Source organism: Castor canadensis, chromosome 16 (assembly GCF_047511655.1).
Source record: "Castor canadensis chromosome 16, mCasCan1.hap1v2, whole genome shotgun sequence".
NCBI classification, from domain to species: Eukaryota; Metazoa; Chordata; class Mammalia; order Rodentia; family Castoridae; genus Castor; species Castor canadensis.
This window is the reverse complement of record NC_133401.1, coordinates 83,158,889-83,186,422: the sequence shown is the minus strand read 5'-3', so window position 1 is coordinate 83,186,422 and position 27,534 is coordinate 83,158,889. Positions and strand designations below refer to the sequence as shown.

The 27,534-nt window shown below is 44.7% G+C and overlaps 1 protein-coding gene across 22 annotated transcripts in view; it reads right to left on the bottom strand.

The window, feature by feature from the left end:
- The window catches only part of Tenm2 (teneurin transmembrane protein 2), a 1,177,215-nt gene that overhangs the window by 325,075 nt on the left and 824,606 nt on the right, over positions 1 to 27,534 (bottom strand). For 19 of the 22 annotated variants that reach the window (XM_074057721.1, XM_074057728.1, XM_074057729.1 and 16 more), the window contains one exon: positions 20,307 to 20,516. The exons of the other annotated variants lie outside the window; for them this stretch is intronic. In XM_074057721.1, coding sequence (XP_073913822.1) covers positions 20,307 to 20,516 — 210 coding nt within the window. The remainder of the gene's footprint in view (positions 1 to 20,306; positions 20,517 to 27,534) is intronic. 22 annotated transcript variants of the gene reach the window in all.

The following is a 27,534-nucleotide window of genomic DNA, read 5'->3' as shown; positions in this document are numbered from 1 at the left end:
TCTATTACATAGAGGGGAGTTCTGACTAGCTTGCCCCAACTGTTTACTGCAGGTGCTGAAGACAGGTGACAAGACCATAAAAAGAAACCCAGCAAAGAGGCAGTGCTCCACCTTCGCTTGGTCTCCAGTGAAATCTCAGAGTGAATGCCAGGTTTAACGAGGGGATTTGGATGAATGTTCTGAGTTCGATGGGGTCCTCGTGGGGTGTCATTAGTCTTAATAAACAATAATGATAACTTGCACGTCTGCCTCTCCCGGTGTGATGGAAAAACTTTTTTCCCACACATTATCTTCAAGTATAATTATCCTTGTGTTATAAATGGTGAAACTAAAACACAGAGAAGTTAATTAAACAACTCGCCCAGGGTAACAATAGTCCAAATAGAAAGGAGAATAGGCCTAGACTTTGGTGGGTGTTTGGGGAACCGTGATGGAGCCAATATAAGGGAGGGTGGGAGTGCCAGCTTTTTCCCAAGTGTGTTGAGGGCATCTTGTGAGAGATGCCAGGCTTGACCTCAGAAACATGATAGGTTTTGGAACTGGAAACATTCCTAATGGCTTCTGGGTGGCACGTGCTATGCCGTGTTGAACAAGCTCTCCATTCACTCTCTGCTTTGGCTTTCCACCTTGCCAACAGTGTGCTCATTTTTGGCTATTCACCTCACAAAGGAAAGTCACTCCTCTGTGCAGGGGCCATGTCAAAAATTTGGTTGTGTTATAAAGTAGGAATATTTCCTAGAAGACCAACATAACTGGATCCAGATTGTCTAAAACATGCAACTCTAGGCATGGATGCAAGATCAGCCTCACTCTTCTACATATTTATAAGGAAGCAAATTCATCTTGTAAGAATGTATGTACTAAATGTCCTCCATTCTGGGAAACATATTTTCACATTTAATCTCCCCAAAAGTAGGAGCTATAAGAATAACGTGCATGTTCAGTGTAATTCTAGTATTTTTTTCCTTCTGTGAATGTCGATAGCATGCTTGCCATCTTAGAATAAGAATATATTAAATCTGTTTATTTCTATCACAGGCTCCTTTCACAAAAGGAGTTCTTGCGTCTGGCAGCGAAATACATAGACACATAAATAGAATTTCCTCCATATAGGAAGTTTGTTTTGTAAAAGTTAGAATCCTTTCCAAAGTAGGTTAGAGCCCAAACAAGCCCTAGAAGCCTCTGGGTTATTCTGAGTAAAGGCATCTCACACGGATCATGGGAGGAGGTGGGCAAGTCAGGACCAGCAGATCTCAGAGCTCATCTGTGTCAGACCGAATGCCAGAGGAAGCCATGGGCTGGCTCAGGTGTGATTATAAAATTTCACACTGAGGCAATCCCTGATTCCTATAACACACTGCACACATGGTGGGCACTCAGTGGAAACATGTGGATGGTCCATGGTTTCTGAGCACCAAATTCAAAGCCAAAGGATGTCAATCTTCCGTGTTGTATGCTCCCCTATAACCAATAATGAAAACTTGAGTTGAATTCTGCTTCTAAGTGTGTTAGCACTAAACTTCACAGATCTGCATAAACCCAGCTGTATTACAAGGACAGTTGGTCCAGGAACCTGATGTCCCACCCCGCCTTTCACAGGCTTTTCTTTCTCTTAACTGCACATACATGTCAGTAAGACCAGCTAGGGAAGGCACGGTAATCAAGAGTAATTGTGCAAAGGTACCGAGGAATTTGTCTGCGAGCAGCAGTTACAATCTTAGTTGGTAAATAAAGTCATCCCTGACAGTAGAGGTGAGATATTAGGTGAAATGCAGCTGGAATTGCTTTTGGGAGCTAAGAGGCAACCAAGGGACATCAGTGACAAAGATGAAAACATTTTTTGGGTAGTGTCAGTCCAAGGTGTGAGAATTCTATTAATTCAGTGTGCTGGAATGAATGAGTAGTTTGAAAACACGGTATCTATCGATCTATCTATCTTCCATGTAACACAAAAAGAGTAAAGAAACCATAACTTAATACATGTGAATAGGTAAAGTCCTACAAAACATTGGGTATGTAGGAGAAAATAACAAAAAGAGACCATGATAGTGGAAAGTTTAAGACCATCAGTCTGATGAATAGGGTCTGTCGGTAAGTCACTTGAATTTTCTGACCCTCAAATGACTTCTCTGTTAAGTGGGGCTAGTAATACTCTGCATTTTTCTCGTCACAGAGTTGTAGTGTATCTATAGGGATGCAAATGGGTAACACACATGGTGGTGTTTTCTCAAGGTGAAAATGATGCAGCAACATGAAGACTGTTATTACGAACAATACTGGAGGTGTCATCATCACTACTGAAACTGTTTTTGAAGCCAACAAGCTAGATAACTGAGATCACAAGTTCAAATGCTCTGATAGCCGTGAAAATCATGCAGATAGATGAATGATGCTCATCTAGGCTCTCCAGCCCTTACTTGACTTCAGCTGTTTGAGGCCATGATGGAATACAGGTGCTTTTGGCTAGGAGTGTGGTTATTTCAAGAAAGACAGAATTACAAAATGTTGTCACCTAAATAAAAGCATTAAAAAAAAAAAAATACCAGGAAGGCCAGGAGCAGCGGCTCATGTCTATAATCCTAGCTATTTGTGAGGTGGAGATCAGGAGGACCATGGTTTGAAGTCAACTAGAGTCAAATGTTAGCAAGAATCCCCTCTCAACCGATGGCTGGGCTTAATGGTGTATAGCTGTCATCACAGCAATGCAGAGAAGCACAAAAAGGAGGATGGAGGACCTGGGCCTAAATTAAGACCCTATCTGCAAAGTAACCAACTCAAAAAGGGCTGGAGGCATGGCTCAACCAGGAGCGTGTGGCTGGCAAGCATGAGGCCCCAAGTTCAACCCCAACTGCTGCAGAAAAGCAAAAACAACAAGAACAAAACTCAGTAAGGTCATACCAAATAGCTTGGCAAGCTCGTTTGTCCAAAGACCAGATATTTGCAAGCTGGGATGAAATAACTGAGTGTGTCTCTTGAAATAGAAGATGTTACATAAGCAAGAATGATAATGACAATCATTTAATATTATCATCATTGTCACCAATCCTGAAAGGGGCACCAGCTTTAGTTTCCAGTCTTTGAGAGGGAAAACTGTGCCTGCGTTTTCAGAGAACAGTGAAGCTAGGAGCAGTGGTGTATGTCTGCAGTCACAGGCAGGAGGCCCACTTGAGCTCAGGAGTTCAAGGCCAGCCTCTACAACAGAGCGAGACCCCCATCTCTTAAAAAGAAAATCATAAATAAATGCAAAAAAGTCAAGAAAGGTAGCAACCTAAGCAAGTCAACCTTAGCACTGGAAGTGGAGCAAACACCTTTCACTTCTTTCTCATTTTTTTCCTCACAATCATGACATTTCACAGTCAGAAGAGAGCTTCCAAAACATCTGGCCCCAATCCTCCCAATGCCACAGAGAAAAAAACCAAGGGGTCCAAGAGGTGGAGGCACTGCCCCTGTGGCACAGGGAGCTCTGGGGAAAATTAAGGGCTCAGACCAATTCTCTAGCTCCCATCGTCTCCCGGGCTCTTTCTTTCTTCACCACAATTTTCTTTTTTTGTCTCACAGATTCTTTTTTATCTTTGGTACCCTTTCAGCAATTTGAGATCAATAAAGAGAGGCAGAAAAGGCCATGTCTGCCCAGTGTAACATGTCTCTTTTTCCCTCCCTCGGAATTATTTTCACAACAGATCTTGTCTCTTATATTCTAACCAGTTTTCAGGGCCTCATAAGAAGGAGCACAGGTGAGGAAAAGAAATAATGCTCCCTGCAGCATCCCTTATATCTTAACTAGGCGGTGTCCCTTTCTATTTCTTCCTAGTTTTTAAAGTAAATTGCTTGACCAGAGCAGAAAGACCATGTGATGATTCTACAGAGAGAGGGTCATAAACGCGTGAATTTCACTGCTTATTCATGGCAACGAAGTCACTGATTGAAATGTATCCGAGGGAACAGTTACTGCGGGCACTCACGTGCAGAGTGACCTCCTAAGCAGGCTGAGAAAAGGGGAGCGGGGATGGGGAGGTGCCCCAGGGACATGCGGAAGGTCATCAAGATGAAAAGAACCTTGGGAACTGGGAATGAGTGCTCCATTACCACAGATGGGAAGGAAACACAGTGTCCAATCAGATGGGACAGACTGAAATGCGATCCCACTCAAGTGTGAATGCCACCAAATGTATCGGGAAACTATTTGGACAGCAGGGAGGAAGAAAAAGGAGTCTTGTCCTCCACGTCTCAGTCCACCATTGACATCAATACAATTCAAATCAGGGACACGTAAGGTGGTGACTTTCACAAACACATCTCTGTGGTCCCTAAACCAGGGTGGCAGGTGGGAAGATGTTTGGGGTATATGAGGGGTCCTTCTGTCTCGGGCATGTTTGTAAAAGAGACACTATATCATCAGTTTTTCTTTTTTTAAGTAAAGGGATGCAAAGTCTGCCTTCGAAGAGGAAGAGGGAAACAAAGAACAATTGATCATTGCCTTTCATTGTTACTTTACCATGGCTGTGTTCACTGATAGAACTGGTTATCTGCAAGATGCTGTCTTGGAAACAATTATTGTTTTCCACTAAAATACTACTCCAGCAGAAAACGGTCATTTAAGTGATAACTGTCTAAATGCCTCAGTGTCAAGGCCGAGTCTGCCCCCCATCTTTGGCTTTGCGTGTGCTAGGAAAGACTAGGATAAGGACAGAAAGAATGGAAAAAGACCAAAGAGAGGACTGGCGTGGGCCCTGGGGTGGTCAAAGGAAGGCAGGTGCTGGAATTTTACAGCATTGCACAAAATAGTTTTTATATTCTTTACTAACTTACTCAGATTCCAGAGTTTAAATATTAACAGTAGCACCGTCCTCACTTGCTCCTGGCTGTCTTTACCATTCGGGCTGCACAATCCCATCCTCTAAAGGAGTCTTCTTCACTCTGCACCCCTCCTACTACAGAATAAGAGAAGTGTCCATGAGCCTGGGTCTCTGCCCACTGTGTTCTCGGACCACTCTGGGAATTAAAAACTCCCAAATTCTTTCCATGCCTTCCCTTCACCCCTTCAGTCCCCACACCACTGGTTCGCTCATTTGCTTACTATTTTAGCCATGTACCAAACTCAGTGCTGACTAAATGCATAGAACAAAATGGGCCTTGTCCTCAAAGAGCTGAAATCGAACAGTGAAGGTGGCCAGAAAGCACGGTGAGGTCATGGACAGAGGAGCCATGGGGAGCTATGTCTTACAGCTCTATCCTGCTGAACGTCTGGTTGAGTATCGTGGTGGGTTGAAGTGTGCACCCCCAAAGAGATATATCAGATCGGAACTTCTCTAGTCCCTGTCACTATGGCCCAATTTGGATTTCGTAGCTTTGCTTGCAGATTTAATTCAAGTGAGTTTATCCTGGATTAACATGAGTTCTATGTCCAGTGACTGGTATGATCATAGGAGAGAGATGTGGAGACCCTCAGATCTGCACGGGGAGGAGGTGGCCATGTGAAGATGGATGCAGGGGCGGAAGTTAGGGTGCTATAACCAAGGACTTCCAGAAACCACCGGAAAGTGAGAGAAGCAAGGAAGCTTACACCAACTCACATCCTTTCCCTGCATGCCCTATGCTACATTCTGTGTTCTTTGTTGCTGTTTTAACACAGAATCTTACGAGGTAGTCAAGGCTGGCTTCAAATTTGTAATCCTTCTGCTCCAGCCTGCTGGAGTTACAGGTGTGAGCCACCACACCTGACTTTTCAGTTCTTTTTCAAAGTGATCAAGCTCACACCCACAATCACAGAGGGTGTCAGGTCTAGCATTATATCATGATGACCCACAGTCAAGAGGTTTGGGTTGGGGCCTTTTTGGGGGTGCACTGTCCCTTAAAAGCTCATCCACAAACGATACCAAGCTTACTGCAGCGTGTGCCATGTACTAAGTGATACAAAAAGATCAGAGAAGTGACCCTTGTCTTTAAGTGGTGGCAATTCAATGTGGATACAAGTGAACTTATGTGCATGAAACACCAAGCGAATATTACAATTCAGAATGCAATGAGGCGCTAAACTGAGTAAGGCCGGAGAGAAGGTACTGCAGTTCTGCAGAGGGAGAGGCACTCCAGCTGGGTTGGGTTGATTGAGAAGCTTCAGGGAACAGATGGGACCTGGCCTTAGATGGCTACAGGATTAGTAGCAAGGACAAACCACAGTCATGGTGTCCTCTCTCTTCTCATGCCATCGTAAGCCTGGGATTTGGGAAGGACAGGGCTAAAAAGCTAAAACCCTAGCAAGTCCATGGGACTCCCTAACCAACAGAAGCTGACACAGACAAATCCACAAGGAAAATACTTCACGTTCACAGCACCTGAGGCCCTTCCAAACACCTTGCCTCTAATCAACACACACTTGTTGAATGAAAACATATTTGAGAATGCTAAGCAGCTACCATTTTGGGGGTCCTAACATTGTATTAAGGGTTTGTCATGCCCCATCTCTTGCACTGTCTTTTAAAATGTTTTCTTTTCATCAAAACAAAAAGAATGTGCACAGCCTAAAGATTCAAGCAGCTCTACAACATTCAGTTCAAAAATAGCAATGGTTTCCATCACCACCAACTTCTTCCTTCCTAGATGCGACACCATTTACCTTTTATAGCTTATTATTTTGGTTTTTATCTCCAGTTCTATAAATACCATGCTTTACTGCTATTTCTTGTGATTTCAATTTTAGGCATTATACTCACTGCTCACTACAGAAGGTGGAGAGCTAGGAAGTTTTTTGCTACCTGCTCAGTCCACAGGCACACCTGTATCCCCTATTCTCCTGTGACCATGCTCACCTTATGGTACTTCCCATGCCTGTGCACATTACTGTGACTTGCAAATACCATCCAGGTCTGAGCTGTGTGCAGAATGATGGTGACTCTATTTCTTGAGTAGCTTTCCTTTTGTTCAGAATTATCATTACAAGTTTTACTTAAATTTCTATGTGCTAATTACTCTGGAGACTGATGTTTTTAGGTCAGCTTAATAGCTTGTATCCCTGGGCAAGGTACTTTACCTCTGAGCCACAGTTTTCCCATCTATAAACTAGGCATACTAAAAATACTAACTCACAGAGTAATGGTGTAAAGTCCTCCAACCAAAATGCCACTAGGATACAATGACACACTGGAAACTGTTGAACAATACAGGATAGGGGAAAGGATAAGGAAGAGTAACAGAGGGGGTTAGACAGATTACAGTGCAATATATTAACAGGTAAAATACCAAGGTAAAACCCCATTGAACAATGAACAGACATTAAAACAATGAAAGACACGAAAGACAGGAAGGCAAAACAGGTTATGTTAAGGAGAGGGCACTAGCAGGAGGGAGAGGTTAAAAGAGATGAGGGCGCCAATGGCTCACGCCTGTAACCCTAGCTAGTCAGGAGGCAGAAATCAGGAGGATTGCGGTTCAAAGCCAGCCTGGGCAAATAGTTCGCAAGACCCTATCTCAAAAAACTCTTTACAAAAATAGGGCTGGTGGAGTGGTTCAGGGTGAAGGCCCTGAGTTCAAACTCCTGTACTACAAAGAGAGAGAAAGAGAGAGAGAGAGAGAGTAAAGGAGAATGAATATAATTGATGTACTTTCTATAAATGTATGAATATGGAATGTTGACACCTGTGGAAGTCATTTCAAGAAGGGGAGTGGGAGAAGAGAGAGAATAATGGAGGGGATGAATCAAACTGGGGTACAATACATGTGTATGTGCAAATGTCACAATGGAACCCCCTGTATACCTATCATGTACTAGTAAAAGTGTTTAAAAAGACACCACCAGGGAGGAGTACACTGGTCAAAAAGCTCATTAGCTGATTTCACTCAGGGAGATGATACCTAATTGGGGGCCATGGGTGTTTCAGCAAGAGTGTCAGAAAGGGCTGTGTTACGTGATTTTCAGGCTGGGTCAGAGAAATGTCCCCTCTTCCATTTGGGGCCGTCAGAGCAGGGTTACTGCCATGGTCTGGTATCTCGGGGTATTATCTCTCTAGAAAGAGGTGAAAAGAAAAGGCTAAGATGTAATTGGTGAGAAGCAGTGCTCACTCATGCTATGCTGGAGAGGAGGTTTTGTGTTTTCATGGTGTGAATATGGATTGTGTGTCTGCAAGGGCTGATGTGTCCGGTGGCTGGTCCCCAGCTTGGTGATGTTGAAAGGTGGAAGGACTTTAGGAAATGGGGCCTAGTGGGTGGTCTCAAGGCTGGCTCTTCCTTGCTCTGGCTTCCTGTTTTGCTCTATTACTCCCATCACCATGGGGTCCTGGTAATGTTGTGCCTTGATTCACCATGAGGTGGTGGAGCCAAGGGGTTCTTTGCCAGATCTGGTGCTGTGATCTTTAGACTTTCTGTCTCCAAAACTGTCAGTGACACAAACCTCTTTTCTTTGTAAGTAGCCAGCCATGACTATTGCATTAGAGTAACAAAAAGTGGACTAATAGAGACACTGACGTTGTTTTTGCTTATGTTCAGGCCAGACTGCCGAGCATTCTCATTTTCTTTGCATCTCACTTCATCACAGTCATGAGGTGGCCTTGTTGAGTGTTGATGTTCAATCTGATTGTTTGTGCTCAGCAGGAGAACACCTTGACCTAGCTGTGAATGGCAGGTCACCTCCTAACACCACTGAAGCCCTGTGATGAGTGTCAGCTGGCAACCGGAATCAAGGGCTGCTTTTGTCTTCCTTGTGGTAAGGACAGAATGAGTTACCATTTGTACAATCATTAGAACAAAAGTACAGGAAGCCAAAGAAAAGTAGACAAGTTGGACTATGCCAAAATTAAAAACTTTTGCACATTGAAGGACACCGTGGACAGAATGAGCAGGTAACCCCAGGAATGGGAGAAAATATTTGCAAGTCATATATCAGATAAACAACTGAAATCCAGGATATATGGAGAACTACAACACAGTAACAACAATGAAAACCAAACAATTCAACTAAGACTTGGGCAAGGGTCTTAAATACACAGTTCTGCAAAGGGGGAAAAAAGTACATGTAGGCATATGCAACATCCCTAAATCTCTGGGGACTATAAATCAAAACCACAATGAAATTCTACAGTCAGGATAGCGGTTACCTAAAAAACTGGAAATGACAGGTGGTGGGGAGGAGAAGGAAAAATGGGGCTGCCTACAGAAAACAGGATGGCAACTCCTGACAAAGTTAGATGCTGTGTTACTGTGTGGCTCCGCGAGCCCTTTTGCTGGGTCTGTGTCCACAAGATGCAAAGCAGTACTCAGGCAGGGGCCAGGACACCAGCGTCCTCAGCTTTAGTCACAGAGTGTCTACCTATGGAAGGGCCAATAAACAAAATTGTGACCTATTCACTCACTATCATGTTAACCAGACTTAAGAGGAAGGGAATTTGGACCCGTGCTATGGTATGGATGGATGGGTGGATGGATGGATGGATGGATGGATGGATGGGTGGATGGGTGGATGGATGGATGGATGGACGGGTGGATGGATGGGTGGATGGATGGACGGATGGACGGATGGATGGGTGGATGGGTGGATGGATGGATGGGTGGATGGATGGGTGGATGGGTGGATGGGTGGATGGGTGGATGGGTGGATGGGTGGATGGGTGGATGGGTGGATGGATGGGTGGATGGATGGGTGGATGGATGGGTGGATGGATGGGTGGATGGAAGGATGGATGGATGGATGGACGGATGGATGGACGGATGGATGGATGGATGGGTGGGTGGATGGGTGGATGGGTGGATGGGTGGATGGGTGGATGGATGGATGGATGGGTGGATGGATGGAAGGACGGAAGGACGGATGGACGGATGGACGGATGGATGGGTGGGTGGGTGGATGGATGGATGGATGGGTGGATGGGTGGATGGATGGGTGGGTGGATGGATGGATGGATGGGTGGATGGGTGGATGGACGGGTGGACGGGTGGATGGGTGGATGGGTGGATGGGTGGAAGGGTGGAAGGGTGGATGGATGGATGGATGGATGGAAGGATGGACGGATGGATGGAAGGATGGACGGATGGACGGATGGATGGATGGATGGACGGGTGGATGGGTGGATGGATGGATGGGTGGGTGGATGGATGGATGGGTGGGTGGATGGATGGAAGGATGGATGGATGGATGGAAGGATGGATGGATGGATGGACGGACGGATGGATGGACGGATGGGTGGATGGGTGGATGGATGGAAGGGTGGGTGGATGGATGGATGGATGGATGGACGGATGGGTGGATGGGTGGGTGGGTGAACAGATGAACTTGAAGACATGCTGAGAGATATGAGGCAGGTGCAGAAGAACACATACCACATGATTCTATTTACATGAAGTATCTGAAGAAGTCAGATTCCTAGAGAAAGAAAGAAAATGATGGTTGCCAGAACTCGAGGCTGGGGAGTTCCAATTTAATGGTAGTAGGTGGTGAGTATCTGTTGAGAAAGATGGAAATGCTCAGAGACGAATGGTGGCTGTGGCTGCACAGCACCAGAGACAAACTCAGTGCCATAGTTTTAAAGTTTCAAAAATGCTAACTTTTGCGTCTGCTGTATTTTCACACAGTTAAAAGTGTTGCTGGGGAGATGGCCCAGTAGTAGCACAATTGCCCAGTATGCACAAGGCCCTGGGTTTAATACCCAGCACTGCAAAAAAGTTTTTAAAGGGTTTGTTGAATTAAGAGGTATCATTGTCTATTACTGTTATATACATGTAACAAATGATCACATTGTACTCTTTAAATATGTATTATTATGTGTCAATTAAAAAGAAATAAAATTATAATAAAATAATCATTAAAATTTAATAATCATGTAATAAATAATATAAAAGTCAACCTCTGTTTCGATTGTCTAAAACTACTTTCAAGATACTTACATACATCACAATGTTATTTTCTGGGGTCTGAGTAGAGGCACACACCTGTAACCGCAGCTAGGCAGGAGGCAGAGATTGGGGGGACTGTGGTTAAGGCCAGCTCTGGCAAAATATTAGAAAGACCCCAGCTCAACCAATAAGCCAGGTGGAGTGCTACACATTTAAAGTCCCAGCTCCCAGAGGGGTACAGGTAGAAGAATTGGGACCAGCCCCAGGCAAAAATGTGAGCTCCGATCTGAAAAATAACTAAAGCAAAAAGGGCTGAGGATGTGGTATAAGTGGTACAGCACCTGCCTAGCAAATGTGAAGCTCTGAGTTCAAATCCTGGCACAACCGAGAAAAAAAGAATGTCATTTGCTACTCATAACAACTTTGGAAGTTGTTTATTTATTTATTACTGTGTTATGGGTAAAACTATAACATATAGATTAAGTAAATTGTTTAAGACCATGGTGCTAGAAAATCTGTGAGCTAGGATTTGAACTCAAGCACTTTTAAGAATACAGTTACTCTATTTTTTAAAAACATTTTTGTTAGCATGTATTAGTTGTACAGGGGGGTTTCATTGTGACATTTCCATATGTGCTTACAATGTGCTTTATAGGTTCACACCCTCCATCTTTCTCCTCATCCCCTCCCCCTACTTAAAACAATTACAGCAGGTTTCATTGCTCTCTTCCATGTAAGTATATAAGTACATCAGCCATGTTCATCCCCCTAACCCCCTCCACTCACCCTCTCCCTTGAATGTACCCCCTCCACAGGACCTGTTTCACAATCCTGTCCTTCATTTTGAAGTCCTTGTTTTATGGTGTTATTCCAGCTGTGACTCTACAGTTAACCCCTTCCCCCTGCCCCTTGTTCTATAGCTCCTGTCGAGTTTCCTCTGCCCTCCTCCTTTACAGATGCAATGCATTTCCTACTGTTCACTGTCATTCTCTTTTCCTCTCTTAAATATGGAGGAAGCTAGTTAGAACTAAAGGAATTTAAGGGAACATGGGAGAAGCTGAAGTTCTGGATAAAAACTTGTAGGGCAGGAAACTGTTAAGACATTGTGTGCGGCTGGCAGCCTCTGCTTCTGGAGGTCCTCTCCTTGTACCCAGCAGCCAGGGATGGCGACTGAGAGGCAGAATGTACACAATACCTCTCCACCCTGGGATTTTTGTCAATATCTAGATTATTTGCTGGGAAGGAGCAGTTCTCTGCTGGCTGTCACTTTCCTGCTGTGGTCTCTGAAGGACTCACCTGTCCATCTTCACTGTGTGCACACTGGCACCACACTCAGGACCTTGCTCCGAACCCCAGATAGGCTGGAAAGTGGTGCACCACAAACCACACATGTCCATGTCTGCAGATGTGTGTGCATCATATGTGTGCTGCAGAAAGGGACGCATGGAACAAAGGCCGAGTCTGATCTCTGATGGCCACATGGCTTGGGCCAGTCAGCTGTGTCCAGAGAGCTCTGAAGGGCATTTGTTCCTGGTTCCTGGGGTGGGAGACCTTACGGAGGTCAGGATGAGAGCTGAGACCCATGTTGGTGAAGCCATGCTTTCTTTCCTTGTGCAGACTGTCACATTTTCAACCCAGCATCACGTGACCCCACAAGTCTGTGTCTTGTGACCCTATAGGTCTTGGTTTTGAACATGATTTAGATGTTAGGGTGAAATCAACACTATCTAGATGACATGGAAGTTAGAAGACAGAAGCTGGTCAGGCAGGACAGACACAAGGGGCTCTGGATGGAAACTTACCAAGGACACAGACTAAACAGGTGTGGGGAGTGGGGAGTCTTGAAGCTGCTCACTCAGGCCTTGAAACTGCTGAAGCATGTGAACTGCAAGGGAGCGGTGCCCTGGTAGGATGCTGGCTGGTGCACCAGACCTCAGGGCCAATTGCAAGGGGAAAGGTGGCATGCAAAGGGCCCCCTGCGATGCCCATGGGCTGACACAGTTGTCTAACGCCCAAACGGACCAATAGCACAGAGACACACCAGCTTCCCTGCAACCGGATATGTGGGGGCGTTTCTACTTTTTCTGGCACAAGACAAAGTTCCTGGCAACTCCTTAACAGCACAGAGAAAGTTGTGGGGGGACCCCGAACGCTGAGGTGGATGCAAGAGCTCGCAAACTCAGAATGCTTGAGCCAGAAGGAAGCTTGGAGCCCTTTTAAGCCGATGTCAGGCAGGGACACTGAGGCCTAGGAGGGATAAGTAAGGATTATAAGGCTCAAGCTCTCCAACTTGAACTTCAGAGCTTCCCTGTAATATTCGTGCTTCCCACAGTTGCCAAAGGAGCCTGAAGGGAGAGGCAAAGTCAGGGATCCTTTGACCCCTCCTGAACTGGAGTCATGTCTCCCAGGAAGCGTCAAGGGATGTGTGTGCTTGCCTGGAAGTGAAGGGAAGGGTATTTTGTCAAGTGCATTTAGTGTTTTTCAAACTTTAAAAACGTGGAACCTGCAGCCTTTAATACAATGCTGTCATGACAATGCTGTCATTGTCATTGTGGTTGTATGTCACAATAAACCAGACGCACATACTTTTTTGGGGAGAGGACTACTAGAATTTGAACCCAGGGCCTCCTGTTCGCTAGGCAGGTGCTCTACCACTTGAGCCATGCCTCCAGCCCTTTTTGTTTTAGTTATTTTTTTAGGTATAGGAGCTCGTGTTTTTATCTAGGTCAGCCTCAGACTGTGATCCTCCTACCTACTGCCTCCCATGTAGCTGGGATGACAGGCATGCACCAGCACCTTTAGCATATGGGTTGAGATGGTGTCTCATGAACTTTTTGCCCTTTGTGGCTGGTCTCAAGCCACAATCCCCCCAATCGTCACCTCCTGAGTAGGTGGTGCACCTACTCACCACTGCACCCAGCACCACACATATTTTGAGGTTAATGTTTAACAGGAGTGTGGAGAAAATTCTTTGAAGCTAGATCCTTTGCTTCCTACCTTTGTGACTTTGGCAAGTTACTTACTGTCTTTGTGGCTCAGCTTTTCCATCTATAAGATGGGTATGATGATAACAGTTGGTGCACTGAGATATTGTAGGGATTAAATCACAGTAAGTGAGAAGGGCACACGTGTGCTTATCAAGAGAACTCATGCAGGGACAAGTCCTGCATGGCTTGGGGGCAGAGAGAGGGCTGCTCAAACCCTGCACAGACATTATCAGCCTACACTGCCGGCGGCCTCTTGGAAGGAGAGGCAGCAGGAAGAAGTGACAAGAAGCTCTGAACAGCTGACCCATCCAAGGGACCTTGGGAAGAACCTGGAGCAAGTGGCTTATGTGCAAAAAGATCCCACCTGGGAAAGGGACTGATGGTTGCACTTGATCTCCTGACCCCAAGAAGACTGACCGAATGAAGAGTGAAAACAAGCTCTCTCGCAGCCCAGCCTCCTGAGCCAAGCTCCACAGCCGGGACCTCCCTCTTGGGCTCCCCCAGGTTCTCTGCACCAGCCCCAAAGATGTAACAATCTTCGCATTTAAAGACAAATTACTAAGAATCTAAAAATAGGTTAAAAAAGAGGAAAACAAAAAATGAGTATACTCAATAGTTTTGTGAGGTAAGTGTGTTCCCCCAGGTCATAGGATGTCACAAGATGTTTTAAAGCCACCTGGCCTGAGGTGGGTTGACGTGAGTTCCTAAAACAATAGATCATTACTTAACAAAACAGAGACCCAGGTCTGTAAACCAGACCCTTAAGGGTCAGGTGCACCCAAGGAAAGTTGGTACATTTGTAAATGTGTACGTCTGCCTGGGCCTCATGACCTTCACCACGACTTCAGCCTCCTGGGCTGGTCCTAGAGAGGGACTTAGTGCTCTAAGCCTCTTCCACCTCAATAAAAACTTATACCAAGGTAAAAATATTGTTATTCTCTTTCTCCCTCTAGAAATGACCGACTTTCAGTCTATTGAAAGTGCATTCCTTTTCTAAGAAACTATGCTATCACTTTCACGTCTTCCTGAATTCTCTTGTCGGACTCGGGTAGTTACCAGTGCTGACTTTGTCCAGGCCATCCAGGGCAAAAGGTGAGACCCTGGCCCCAAAATAACCAGAGCAAAAGGGCTGGAGGCCTCACTCAAGTGGTAGAGCGCCTGCTTACCGAGCACAAAGCCTTGAGTTCAAACCCCAGTACCACTAAAACAACCAACCAACCAAAATCAATAAAAGGACAGCGGTTCTGAACAGCACTCATTCCTTCGCTCATTTAACAGACGTTTATGGAGCACTGAGTACGAATCTGCTGGCAGGGGTACTGCAGAGGAGGTCCCTGAAGGGATGGAGTGAATCTCAGAGGGAAAAAAAGTCTACGAAGAGCAGAACAAGATGCTAAAATGCAGAGCATGTGGAGGTTGGGATAACAACCCCACAATGTGCAGTGACTTCTGGGAACAGAGAGGGAGCGGGAGAAGGAGGGAGGGAGGGTGAAGAGTATAATTATCACAATGCATAATAATTGGGAAATCCTAAGTGAAATTAAATTACAACAGGCATGTCTGCTTTGAGAAGAATTTCTTTCTGGAATCTAAGATTGCATTAAGGTGGAGAAGTTTCATTAACTTAAAAAAGCCTGCTGTGGGGCTTGAAGTGTGGCTCCAGTGGCAGAGCACCTGCCTAGCAAGCACAAGGTCCTGAGTTCAAACCTCAGTACCACCAAAAAGAGAAAATCCCCCAAAGCCTACTGTGTGGGCTGCCTGCTGACCCATCCCAATCCAGCCCTGTTGGGGGAGGTAGGGGTGGGGACTGGGGCTGTCCTGGAAAGAGACCTTCATTTTCATGAAGGGACATGGAGTTTAACCTCTGTGTGGCTGTCAAGACAATTCTGTAAGAGGATTTTTCAGGTGTTGGTTTGTGACTGTGATTTCAAAGTCTGCTCGTTCCCATAAAGGAGTAGTATGAGCGGTGATATTCAACATTCATTCCCTGCCCGACACAGAGTTCATATGGCCCTTTGTTGGAATTAAGGTTTATGTGTGGATTGAACCAAGTTTTGCCTTCAGACTTTGTAATTTTTGAGCACTTGTGGAATTATTTTAAAACTGAAAGCACTTGATGGCTTACTTGGAGGAAGGTTACAAGAAACTTTGTTAGGAAATTAGCACAGGTATCACAGGATGCCGCTGAAGCTCAGTCCTCTAAACGTGCACATGACCTGCTTAATGGAAAATGTCTTTCTCCCTTCACCAGGACATTCCAAAATTTCCTTGAAGCAGGTGACTTTAACCTCTTGGGCGTTGTACATCTTCTTGTTCTGTTCTGTTTCTTTTTTGCTTTGTCTGCTAGGAAGCTTAGAATCAAGTTTTATGTCTATCTTAATAAGGGCACAGGAAATTACATGTATGAGCATGCTTGCAAGCTTCTCCCCAAGACTTTTCCTTTACCCTTATTTTGTCATCTACTTAGAGTTCAAAGTTTTTTTTTTCTCCCAACTTATAAAGTATCACAAATGTGGGAGAGGTATAAGAAAAGAGAGTGGATAAAGCTCTTTTGCTTTATGAGGCCAAATAAGTAAGAAATCATTAAATTAGGCAGTCAATTAAATTCTTGGATCACCTTAGGCACCCTGAACCCTTTCTCTCCTCTCCTTCTGCCTCTCCCTCCCTCCCTTCCTTCTTTTCTCTCTCTCTCTCTCTCTCTCTGCAGTGCTGGGGATCAAGAGCTTTGTGCATGCTTGGCAAGTGTTCTGCCACTGAGCTACATCCCCAGCCCAGGGTTACTGATTTCGATGTGCTATTTTCACTTAGAATTATCCAAGACTGCTTTTTTTACAGCGGAGTTAGGGCACCTTTAATGTGCTCAGTTATAAACTCAGCCTCTCTGACTAGCCCCTCCTTTCCATAAAGGACCTACTGAAGGGTTCCTGGCAGAGGCATCCTTGCTTTTGTGTGTGGTTTGATGCTGACAGTGACTGTTCCAGACCCCTTTATTTCGAACTATACTAGAACTTCCGTGGGCGAAAGGTAAATCAAGGCTTTCAGATGACAGTGTGGCTGCCTGTAGATTTTATGCTTATGTCCCAATAAATGGCACAGGGTAAACCCCACTGGATTGGAAAGTAGTCTCCTTCTTCCATCTGTAGGAAAGCCCATCATCCTGCTGCTGGAGTTCAGATTTTTTTCCAGATGAGTTATTTGATAGGATTTGAAGCTACGCTGCTGAACACAGGAATGTCTTGTTGCTTACCTCTTCTAGAAAGAGCAGAACACGGGGAGGGCTCCTCAGGGCAGCCCAGCTATCAGGAAGCAAATGCTGGCCCTGGCTCTCAGTCTCTCTCTAGCCATCTGTACCTGGGAGTCTGCTTGATTGGTGGGGATGGAGGGTTACAGGGTTATAGCAAGTTGGCTGTAGAGATGTTGAGGTTTTAGCACTGTCCGCTACAGAAGGCACTAGAGTCATAGAAAGTAATGACAGTTGAGACACAAAGGTGAAGTGTGGTTGTTGCTTTGAGGAGGTTTTCATGTTGGCAGGAATATTTTAGTGCCTGCATTTTATGCCCATTTGGTCTCCTTAGCACAGGAGCTCCTCGGGCAGGAAATATACATTGATGGGCTTTGCCAATGTCAAATTATAACAACCACAGTCGGTGGGGGGGGCAGGAAATGATTTTTCACTGTTGTATATGAGCTGAATGTGTTGGAGGGTGCTTTATTTCACCTAAGAAAAACACAAAGACCAAACCACAACCTAATCTTTAGAATACAAGGTCATTGCCAAAAGAGCAACTTAAAAATATTCCAGCTAAATGAAACACACCCAACCACATGGGTGCTTGGTGCTGTGACAACTCCTGAAGAATTCAGCCCCTCTCCCCAGGCTCAATGGCAGGACAGCTCTGCACTTGGCATCTTCACTGTCTAACTCGGTTTTCAATCCTTTAGGTCAAATTTAAACTCCTGGCAACTGCATTCAGATCTTGATAGAATCCCCAATTTTCCCCAGACCCAAAACCCATTCCACAAGAAACAGTCACACACAAAGACGTGAGCACACACAAATTCAAAGTGGATCTGCTCAGACCTCAGGGAAGAATGTGTAGAAAACCAGGGTGTTGCATAACTGGGTCCGAGCTTGTATGCATGGGGCTCTTATTTAGGACTAAAAAGGACCCCCCCTCTCCATTTTCTCCTCTTCCAGAAGCTAAAATCACTATCAGTCTTAAGTGAGCCAAACAAATTGTTGTAAATGATGAAAAGTGGGTAAGTGTGACTATGAACACACAGCTCTGTTCTGTCCAATGAAATGAGGTCTTGATTTAGGCATAAGGCCAGCAAACATAACCTATCAACAACTGACAATCTCACACGCTGTCCAAAGGAAAAGAAGCCACTTGAAGCATTATCGCTAAGACATTCTAGGTGGCGCAGAGATAGGAACTGACCTCTCTTATGGAAATCGTCTTTGCTTGAGTATCCATATATGCATAAAAGGATGTCATTTTTAAAAGCTCATTTCTCCTTAACAATTGTCTGTTTTTAAAAAGCTATCAGCAGGTGCACCTCATTTCAAAAGCCTCTTGTCCTTCATAACACAATATTCATGACGGTTACATAGTATGAAATAAAAAGCAGCAAAACATAAGTGAGGGTGGTTCAATTAAACACAGCATCATCTGTAGGGAAAAAAAATAGCTCTGTAGCTAAAATCAGGTTCTGATGAAAGAAAAAAAGGGAAGATATTTCTCCATATTTTTAATTATATAGAATTTCCTCAAACATGATTTTTCATAATACATTCCATTAAGTTAACATCATATTTGAAGAAAGAGCATTTTCCGATTTCATTTGAAGCCTGATTTTGAGCAATTACAGTGTCATTGTTCCGTGGTAGAAAGGTTGAATTCATTTACTGTGTGGTTTTGCTGCTTATGATCGATGCCTCTTCTCCAAATGATAAACCAATCACCCCAATGATGTAATGTCATTTTAAGAGTGCCATAATCACATTTCTCTCAAACTAGAGGCTCTGATGAGTTCTAATAAAGATTTATGGTAGATTAAAGGCCTTCATAATATCAACAATGGATTGCTCATTTGATGAGAGATTTGATTAGGTAATTTTTTTGGAAAAAGAATATGAGTTTACTAAATATATCAGGCCTGGCTTTCGAGAAGGGCAGGGGCCAGCAGACGCAGCGGTGGACCATGCTGTGTATGGCCGGAGCCATCTTAAATGCATTTGGAAAGTCCTCTCTAATCGGAGAGGTTGAGGCCAGCGGTGGAGTCAACTCACGGGTAGAGCCCAAACGCAATCTCAAGGAGACACATTCTCGGTATTGAAAGCTTTCACTGCTTTTGACAGGATCTACTAATGAGTGGCTAATTCAGAAGACAATGCCAAAGTCTTTGGGTCAAGAGTCAGCAATTTGTGCCACCTTCTGTCTGTGGGCCATGGGTGCTTAATCCCTATGTATTGCCCTCTCCTACACTCACACATTCATTTGAGCATTTCACCCACAGGAGAAACCAAAACAAGACCCAATTATTGCTGGGCCCAGGGCCATTCCCTCTAAGATTTAGAGAGAGGGAGCTGACAGTGACCACAAAATCCTCAAAAGTGGGCCAGAACTTTTGTTGGGTTCCTCTGCTCAGTGACGGTGGAAGCCAAAATGAGAACTGTGGACTCTGATGTAGTATTTACCACAGAACCGCACGACCAGCTTGTTAAATTCAAGTGAAGTGACACATGAAGGGGGTCACGGCAGAGGTCACACCCCAAACACTCCAGACTTGGCAAGACATTCAGTATTCATGTCAAGGGAACACATTTTAATCGCAGAATCATCTAAAACAAGCAAGGAAGAGAAGTCAGAAGCCAACGATCAAAAAACAAGGGATCTGAGAGGCACACGAATGGAGCGTGTGAAGGTGTCCAGGGTCACTGGGCTCTGACCAGAACGAGAGTAATACAAAATTCAATATTCCAGCATCTCCGGATACTTCACCTTTGAGACCAGCCTTCACTCCCATGCAGCTATGGGTAAATTCCTCCCACTGAAGGAGGCCCAAAGCCTGCTACGATTAGCAGAGATCTCTTCAACAACTGCGACCTTCAACAAATATATCTTGCAACTGCCACTGCCACAAAATGACAAAAGCACTTCACCTTGATGGTCCCCATACCACCTTCTGCCCAGCCTTTGTTTCACAGTTGTCATTTCGCTGGAGAATCAAGGATGCCATGGCTTGTGCCTGTAACCCAGTTTCTCAGGAGGCAGAGATTAGTCTTAGGCCAGATGGGGAGAACATGAGGCCCTAGCTGAAAAATAACTACAGCAAAAAGGGCTGGGGGCATGGCTCAAGTGGTAGAGCACCTGCCTAGCAAGTATGAGGCCCTGAGTTCGAATCCCAGTACTGCCAAAAAAAAAAAGAAGAAGAAGAAGAAGGAAGAAGGTGGTTACGCACAACACAGTACACATTGAGACACCACAGTTTCCTTACCGCTGCTGGAGGCTTGCTGGGGGCCTGAACATGCCCTGAGTAGGTAGGAATTGGGGGAGAACTCCTCATCGGGGTTGGTGTCCATGATCTGATGGGAGGTGTTGCTGTCTAGCAAAGGCATCTGGCAGCTAACTGGTGGAGGATTATGGGAGCTAGGCAGCTGAGCAGATGGGAGGAGGCTAGACGAGGATGTAGGTGGAATGGGACGACCTGAGAAAGAGGACAGAGGGGTCAAAGGTCAGCAATGAGTTGCATGAGCGCATCCTCACAAAGTTACATTGAAACCAGCTCACAATGCAAATTTTTGTTTTTGTTGTTGTCGTTGTTTGGAAAAATGAAAGTCTCCAGATGTGTTTTTTCTAGAGTGGTTGGTGTTTCTCCGACAACCAAGTTCATCCTACCGTTAGTTGCATAGTTCAGAAACTGGCAGGCAGCTGGAATGAAATCAGTCTGGAAGCACCCAGTTCTTCCTGTCTCCTCTGCTGTGGTCCTAATGTACCCACCGTCTCAACCTAAGCTATCTCTCCTTGCTGGTCTCCCTACTTCTACTCTTGTTATACAGCCCATCTTTCCTTCCTTGTCCCTGTCTCTTCTCCGCAGCAGCCAGAGTGATATATGGCTGGAAATCAGGTTGCACCCTTCCCTAGTCTAGTGCCCTCCAGTGGCTTCCTATTGCAAGTGAAATCCTAGCTCCTAAGGATGACTTCAGGGTTGGCGGAATGGCTCAAGTGGTAGAGCAACTGCCTAGCAAGTGTGAGGCCCTGAGTTCAAATCCTAGTACTGCCAAAAAAAAAAGGGAGGGGATGACTTCAGGGCTGCTTCTCCCACCTCCCTCATCTCTAACAGACCCTCACCACTTGCCACTTGACCCCTAATTCTCTAGCTAATGGGGTCATCTTTACTTCTCTTGCTTAAACATACCAAGACAGGTATTTGCCCTTAGTTTCCCACCTCAGTAGACACTTCCCCTCCCCCATCACCTGGCTAACAGTCACAAGCTTCCTGTTCAAGCAAGGCCTCCATTTTTGCCCTCTTGAAATAAGGGCTACCTGCTCTAGCCTGTCCACCTGTTTAGAGCACCTTGTCTGTTTCTCAGGCTTGTATTCCCAATTCAGCACCTGCTGAGTAAATGAACAAATAAATAGGCTAGACTAAAACCAAATCAATCAGTTTGGGGTAGAAATAGAGGAATGGTAGAAAGGGCGCCATATTTGCCCTCCAAAGAGTTGGCCAAGGCCTGATTCCCTGCACCATGGGGAATTTTTATGAAGAGACACATAGCTACTCCACGCTGTAAGGTGGAGCAGCCAGCCCTGCAGCACGAGCTGCCCTTGGGTCAAGTTCTCCTCCCACATGGAGGGCTGCTGCAAACTCTCCTCATGTTGCTGACAGCCACATTGCTGGGCGAGGGTAACTGGCATGTGTGCTTTCCCCTATCATCCCCTTACATCTTGGGGTCTTGGCAGTTGCTTGCCTGCTGGTTTGTTCGTTTGGAAAGCTCTGGAAAATGAGCTAGTAGGAGCAGCCCATGGGATGTGCCCTAAAGCTGGGGCGTGGAGGGAAGGGCAGGATAACAGGAAGGGAAATGAGAGTCAGATTACCATTTCAACTCAGGGCAGAAGTACCCAAACTTGAAGGAATGTCTTTTCTTGCCTGTAAGTGGACTATACATACAGAGACATTTTGGGGTACGCAAGTGTATGGCGATGTTTGTGGTGGCTTTTATAATTACATCCCTGATTTATCATCACTCAATGCATTAAATGGGTGATTAGGGTTCAATAAAATATATGGGAATTTGCCAGATAATGAGGATTGAATAGGAAGCCACCATCCCCGCCCTCAAACAGCCCACAGTCCAGTGAGGGGACAGAAGGGCAAATAGGTCCCTTCAGTACCACAGGTAAATAACAGGATGGTCGGGTGCCATGATGAGGTGTGGCTGGGGCAGAGAAGAGGTCACTTGGCTCAGCCTGGATGGGTAGGATGGGGGAAGGGTCAGGTGAACATTCCAAAACAGGCAACTCCTGAATGCATCTCTACGGCAGAAAAAAGTGAAATAACAAGAGAACTGGATGGGGAGTATCAAATCACCAACCAGTATCCCCTTTTCAGGATGGGGGTAGCCGAAAGATAGGAGCTAAGATACTCTGAAAGTTTGTTAAGGTTCCTGCCCAGCAATACAGTGGAAATGGAAGCGAATCATCTGTGAAATAGATCAACGAATAAACAGAGTGTGACTTGAACAATTCAATTCTTTCCTAGCTGTTGGGAGCAATATCTGGCCCAAAGGTCTTGCCCAATGCACTGGCTAAGGTGGACTGAGCATACAGAAGCTCTATCAGAATTGGCAATGACATTCAATCTGTACCTTCTCCCATGGATCTCCTTGTAATAATAACTTCCATTGTTAATATTTCAGCTGGTGATGTCTGTTGCACAGTAACTATCTGTCACTCACTGTGCTGGTCTGTTTTACACGTATCAACTCACTTTATTCTCACAACAATCCTATGAGGATCGACCTAGCATCTATTCTTCTAAAATGAGATAGTAGCATGCTCGTTCCCATTTTATGGATGAGGAAACTGAGGCACAAAGAGGTGAAGTTGCACAGCCAGTTAAGTGACAGGAGACAGGACTCAAACTTGGGTCTGACTATTCCAAAGCTCACCCTCTATCCACTCCACATGGTGCTTGCCCAAGTAGCATGACAATAAAAAGGAAGAAGTAACAAGAAAGGAGAGACATATGGGATATCCAGTTTCCAGGTCCCTTCCTCCCAGTCCCAAGGCATTCTCCAGGTTTCATGGAAGAAAACATGTCTCTGAATAGCTGTGGACAGCAGCTCTCTTCTGATGGAGTTCAAAGTCATTCTCATAGCCACCAAAGTTCTTGTAACTTCGTTAGGAAGTTCAAAGTGGTTCCTTTGTAGCCATGTTGCTTTCTAACTTCTTCAAGTGTCTTGACCGTGGTGTGGTCCTGACCAGGTCCTGTGAGTCAGTATTGACGCCCACTTAGCAGCAAGGCCCTGGGAGGAACAGATTTTAAGTGCTACCCAGGCATATCTGGAACTGGATGTTGAAGAACAAGGATGGCTGGAAGCCAATTTTTAAATTCCTTTGAGTGACTGGGGTGGATCTGAAGTTCAAGTGCAATTTTCCAGGAGTCTGATATGATAGTTGCTGTGAAATCATTCTTTACATGAACTTGCTGGAATTTTGTTCAGCACAAATTCATTTCCTACAGTACAGACAGAGCCGCCTTTTATTTTCTACAAATATAGACAATGCACGAATGAGTACAACACAATGAAAGCACTGGGCTAACTTCCGTGTGTGGAGGACACACATCGAAGAATTTTCAGAATTCTCTTCTTTCTTAGCTCCTTTTAAGCCTCTATCTTGGCTTGCCGGTACCTGCCACTCTTGGGAGATTTCTTCATCCCTAGATCTTCCCCCAATCAAATGGTGTGCCATTCTCTATTTGCTGTGTCATTTGCTAATTTTGTTCACTTAGACTACATTTTCCCTTCCTACTATTCTAACTGACAGAGACCATCCGTATAGACACTCATGGGTTCCAGAGTCCAGGGAGAAAGCTGGATCTTTCTCTGGTTCACTTTATGCTGCCATTTCTTACTCAGTGTGAGATGGACATGTAGCCATGCACCAACCTGGTTCCCACTTTTGGAGATGCTCCCCTATCCCCAAACTATTTTGCAAGTTCCTTTTGGAATGGGTACAGAGTTCCCAACAAACCTACAGAAAGCCAGGTTGAACAGATCTGTTAAAAGCAAATGCAAACATGGAAAGACAGCAACACATCATTCATTAAACGCATATGGTCTTGTGTATGTGTGGGTATACACGTGCGTGGGTTTTCCAAGATCCCATGCAAATCAAAGTCGAACTAATTATCTGTGTGATTGGATTCCCCATGACCTTAAACAGAAGGGCTAATTTAAATTTTGCTAATTTATCTGTTTCTAAATGAATAAGATTTTGTGGTAGGTTTAACTCATAAAAACTGTCTGTTTAAAGGACCTATAGCCAGACAAAGCCATTCCATGATAAGCCTGATAGACTGGTCGTGGCTGTTTAGGAAGCCAGGTGGAGGAGGATGACCGGCTTCAGTGGGGAGCAGGGCCGTCATCAATGAAAGACCTCATAGACATGAACAGGGAGAACAAGCAGATGCACAGTGCATACTTGACATCTGGGCTCCAGCTCCTCACTCTTCTCCCATTCTAGTCAAGCCTGAAAACTTTAGCATATGCCATATGTGACTAAAGCAATGCTTCTCTGAGTTCCATTGTGCCTATTAGAGGACCACTGGCTAAACGTCCATCGTTCAACAGGACCAGAGGGCAACAATCTCCTCTGCACCCCCAAACAATAACCACTCATGGTGACACTGATGCTCCATCCAACTATTTTCAAGATATTCACCAATGTATGACAGGAGGCACATTGCAGATCAATGCCCCAAATTCACTTAAAACCAGTGGTTCTTTTTCGTTCAGAAGAGTAATGGCAACCAGATAGTAAAGTGTTCTGTGTAGGCAATACGTAATTGGTTTATGTGGTGATGGGTGTCAGGATATTTGTTGGAACAGAGAGACATGCTCAGGGGACAGTGAAATGAAACAAAACAGAAAGCCGTACTAGGGTTATGACATCCAAAATATAGGTCCAATGACAGCACCAACAGTTACATACATAGTACACCATCTTGCTTTCTTCCGTAGGAACAGAACAAAATAGTTCACATATACTTTTCTCTTTTAAAATTCACCAATTTTCATGCATGAAGTCCATACTAACTTCTTCCCTATGTGCACATAAAGACGCTAAGACTAACTCCGTCCTGTCACCATGAGCAGAGCTGGGCTTTGACCACATATCTGCCTCCATACTACTGAATGGTTCATTCTGTCATGGCCCACATTAAAGAGTGGTCCATATATATATATATATATATATATATATATACACACACACAAGATGTGAATTCCAAACTCATTGGTCCTATTCTGCAATGTACCATGGAGCTTATCCCAGAGGAGGTAATTAACCAGAGGTGGAAGCAAGACCCTTCCTGGACACAGTGACAGTGACCACTTACACAGAATGCATGATTTATAAGGGGAGAAAGACACTGTGGGGTCAAAAACTGAAAAATCCTTCATAGCATCCTAAGTCAAGCACTTCATAAAAACACCACTTCTGTATTACAGTTGACTATTGTGAAAGGGCTGGATTAATGTAGGCACAACTATTGACTAGAGGATGTAAATGGCTCTCCTAGTGATTCTTCTAACTCCTGCCACTAATTCACTTGTTTGACTAAATGATCCACTTTTCCCTTAAAAGTGTGAGATTTGTGAGGTGTTAAAAAGTGCCCTCCTTTTGTTGGCACTTAATTTTTTAAAAATATGGTTCAACTTGCCTTTGATTTCTATAAGAATATCCTTCAGAAAAGGGTATCAGAGTTTTCAAATTCTGCCCAGTTCTGCTCTTGGGACTTGCAGAGGGAGGACTGTATGCCAGGATGTCCTCTTTAGGAATGACAGACTTCACCGGGGCCTGATAGCCATGGCCTCCCCTGCACAGGGCCCACAGTATCTCACAGCAGCCCTCAGATCCTCTTCACCACCCCTGGGAAGATGGACAAACTCACAGTACAACTTCTCAGCCTGTTTTACGTGTTAAACACCCGCCTCCTTATTCCACAACACTCATTTCACAATCATCACGGCACTTGTTCAAAAAGAGTGGAGATTTGGAGGGTGTTAGTAACACGGTCAAGGTCTGAACTCAGGTTTGCATCTGGCCGCCAGCCACTATGGCTGTTCCTAAGCTTTGCACTCAAGTTCCCTTCTGATGGCTTTGCCAAGCCAGCCCGGCCTATTCTCATGGTCTACTCTGCCTCACCCACAGTCCTTGATAAATATTCATGTCTGCTCCATGCCTGCTCCGTTTCTGACCATGCGCTGTGCAATCCATCCTCACATTCTTGGCCTGTCCAATTTTATCTGTTCTCCAAAGACCAAAGGAGGAACAGAGATGACACTGACTTTGGGGCCAGGCAAACTGGGCTTATCTCTTAGGCTCTCACTTGTAGGTTGAGTGACTTTGTTTCTCCTCTGATGACATTACTATCTACTTCAGACGTTGCTGTGAAGAGAGAGCTATTACATAGAGGGCTCACAGAACTCTGTTTAACCCAAGGAAGGTACAAGGGACCCCGGTGGAGCTAATGGGACTTGCAGGTCATTGTTTCCAGTTAGTTAACAAGCTGTCAAGCTTTCTCAGTGGTGTTACATATGATGGTATGTAGTATATATGTATATAGTATATATATACTATATAGTATATATAGTATATAGTATATACTATATATAGTATATATATAGTATATACTATATATAGTATATACTATATACTATATATACTATATAGTATATATGTAACCATATATATATATATATATACATGGCTACATATGATGGTAAGGCTGGAACAACTGCAGCCATCTTGCCATCAAGAGGAAAACCTTCCTGAGAATGGAGTGCAAAAGAGCAGTGACTTGTAATGAAGGGAGAGACACTCCTCACGAAGAATGATATTGGTACAACACCTGGACGCGGCCAGGCCTGAAGTGCCTGGACCCTTGAACTTTTCAATACATAAACCAATTTATTCTTCACCCCCATCTTCTTCCTTTTCTCCTCTAAACCAGATTGAGTTGGTTGCTGTCACTTAAAACAAAAATCATCCTGCCTAAGAGTGATCACCAAGTCCAAGTGGGAAAGTGACTTAGCCAGTGCCACCCGGCTATTTCATAGGCCTAGAAATAGATTCCAGGCATTCTGCCTTCAGAAAAAAAAATTTGCATGTTCTTGAAGCTGACTCTCTTCCTGTTAAATAACAAGAAATGGAAATGGGGTCCCAGAGAAATATGCATGGTAGGAAGTATCAATCTATTTATAAGGACATTGCAGGAATGAACAAGTGGGGAGGAGATGCAGGCAGATGGCTGTCCACTCGTTACCAAGTGGGGCATCCACGAGAGCAGTTTCCTGTCTTCAGAGCAAGAGAGAAGTTCGCAGCACCTTGTCACCACCATGGAGGTTTAGAGAACCTCCCTCATCCTAGGGTACTCGCTTTCTTGCCTACATCTTCAGTTTTTAAAAAGAGAGAGCAAAGATAGTAATTTCAATCGT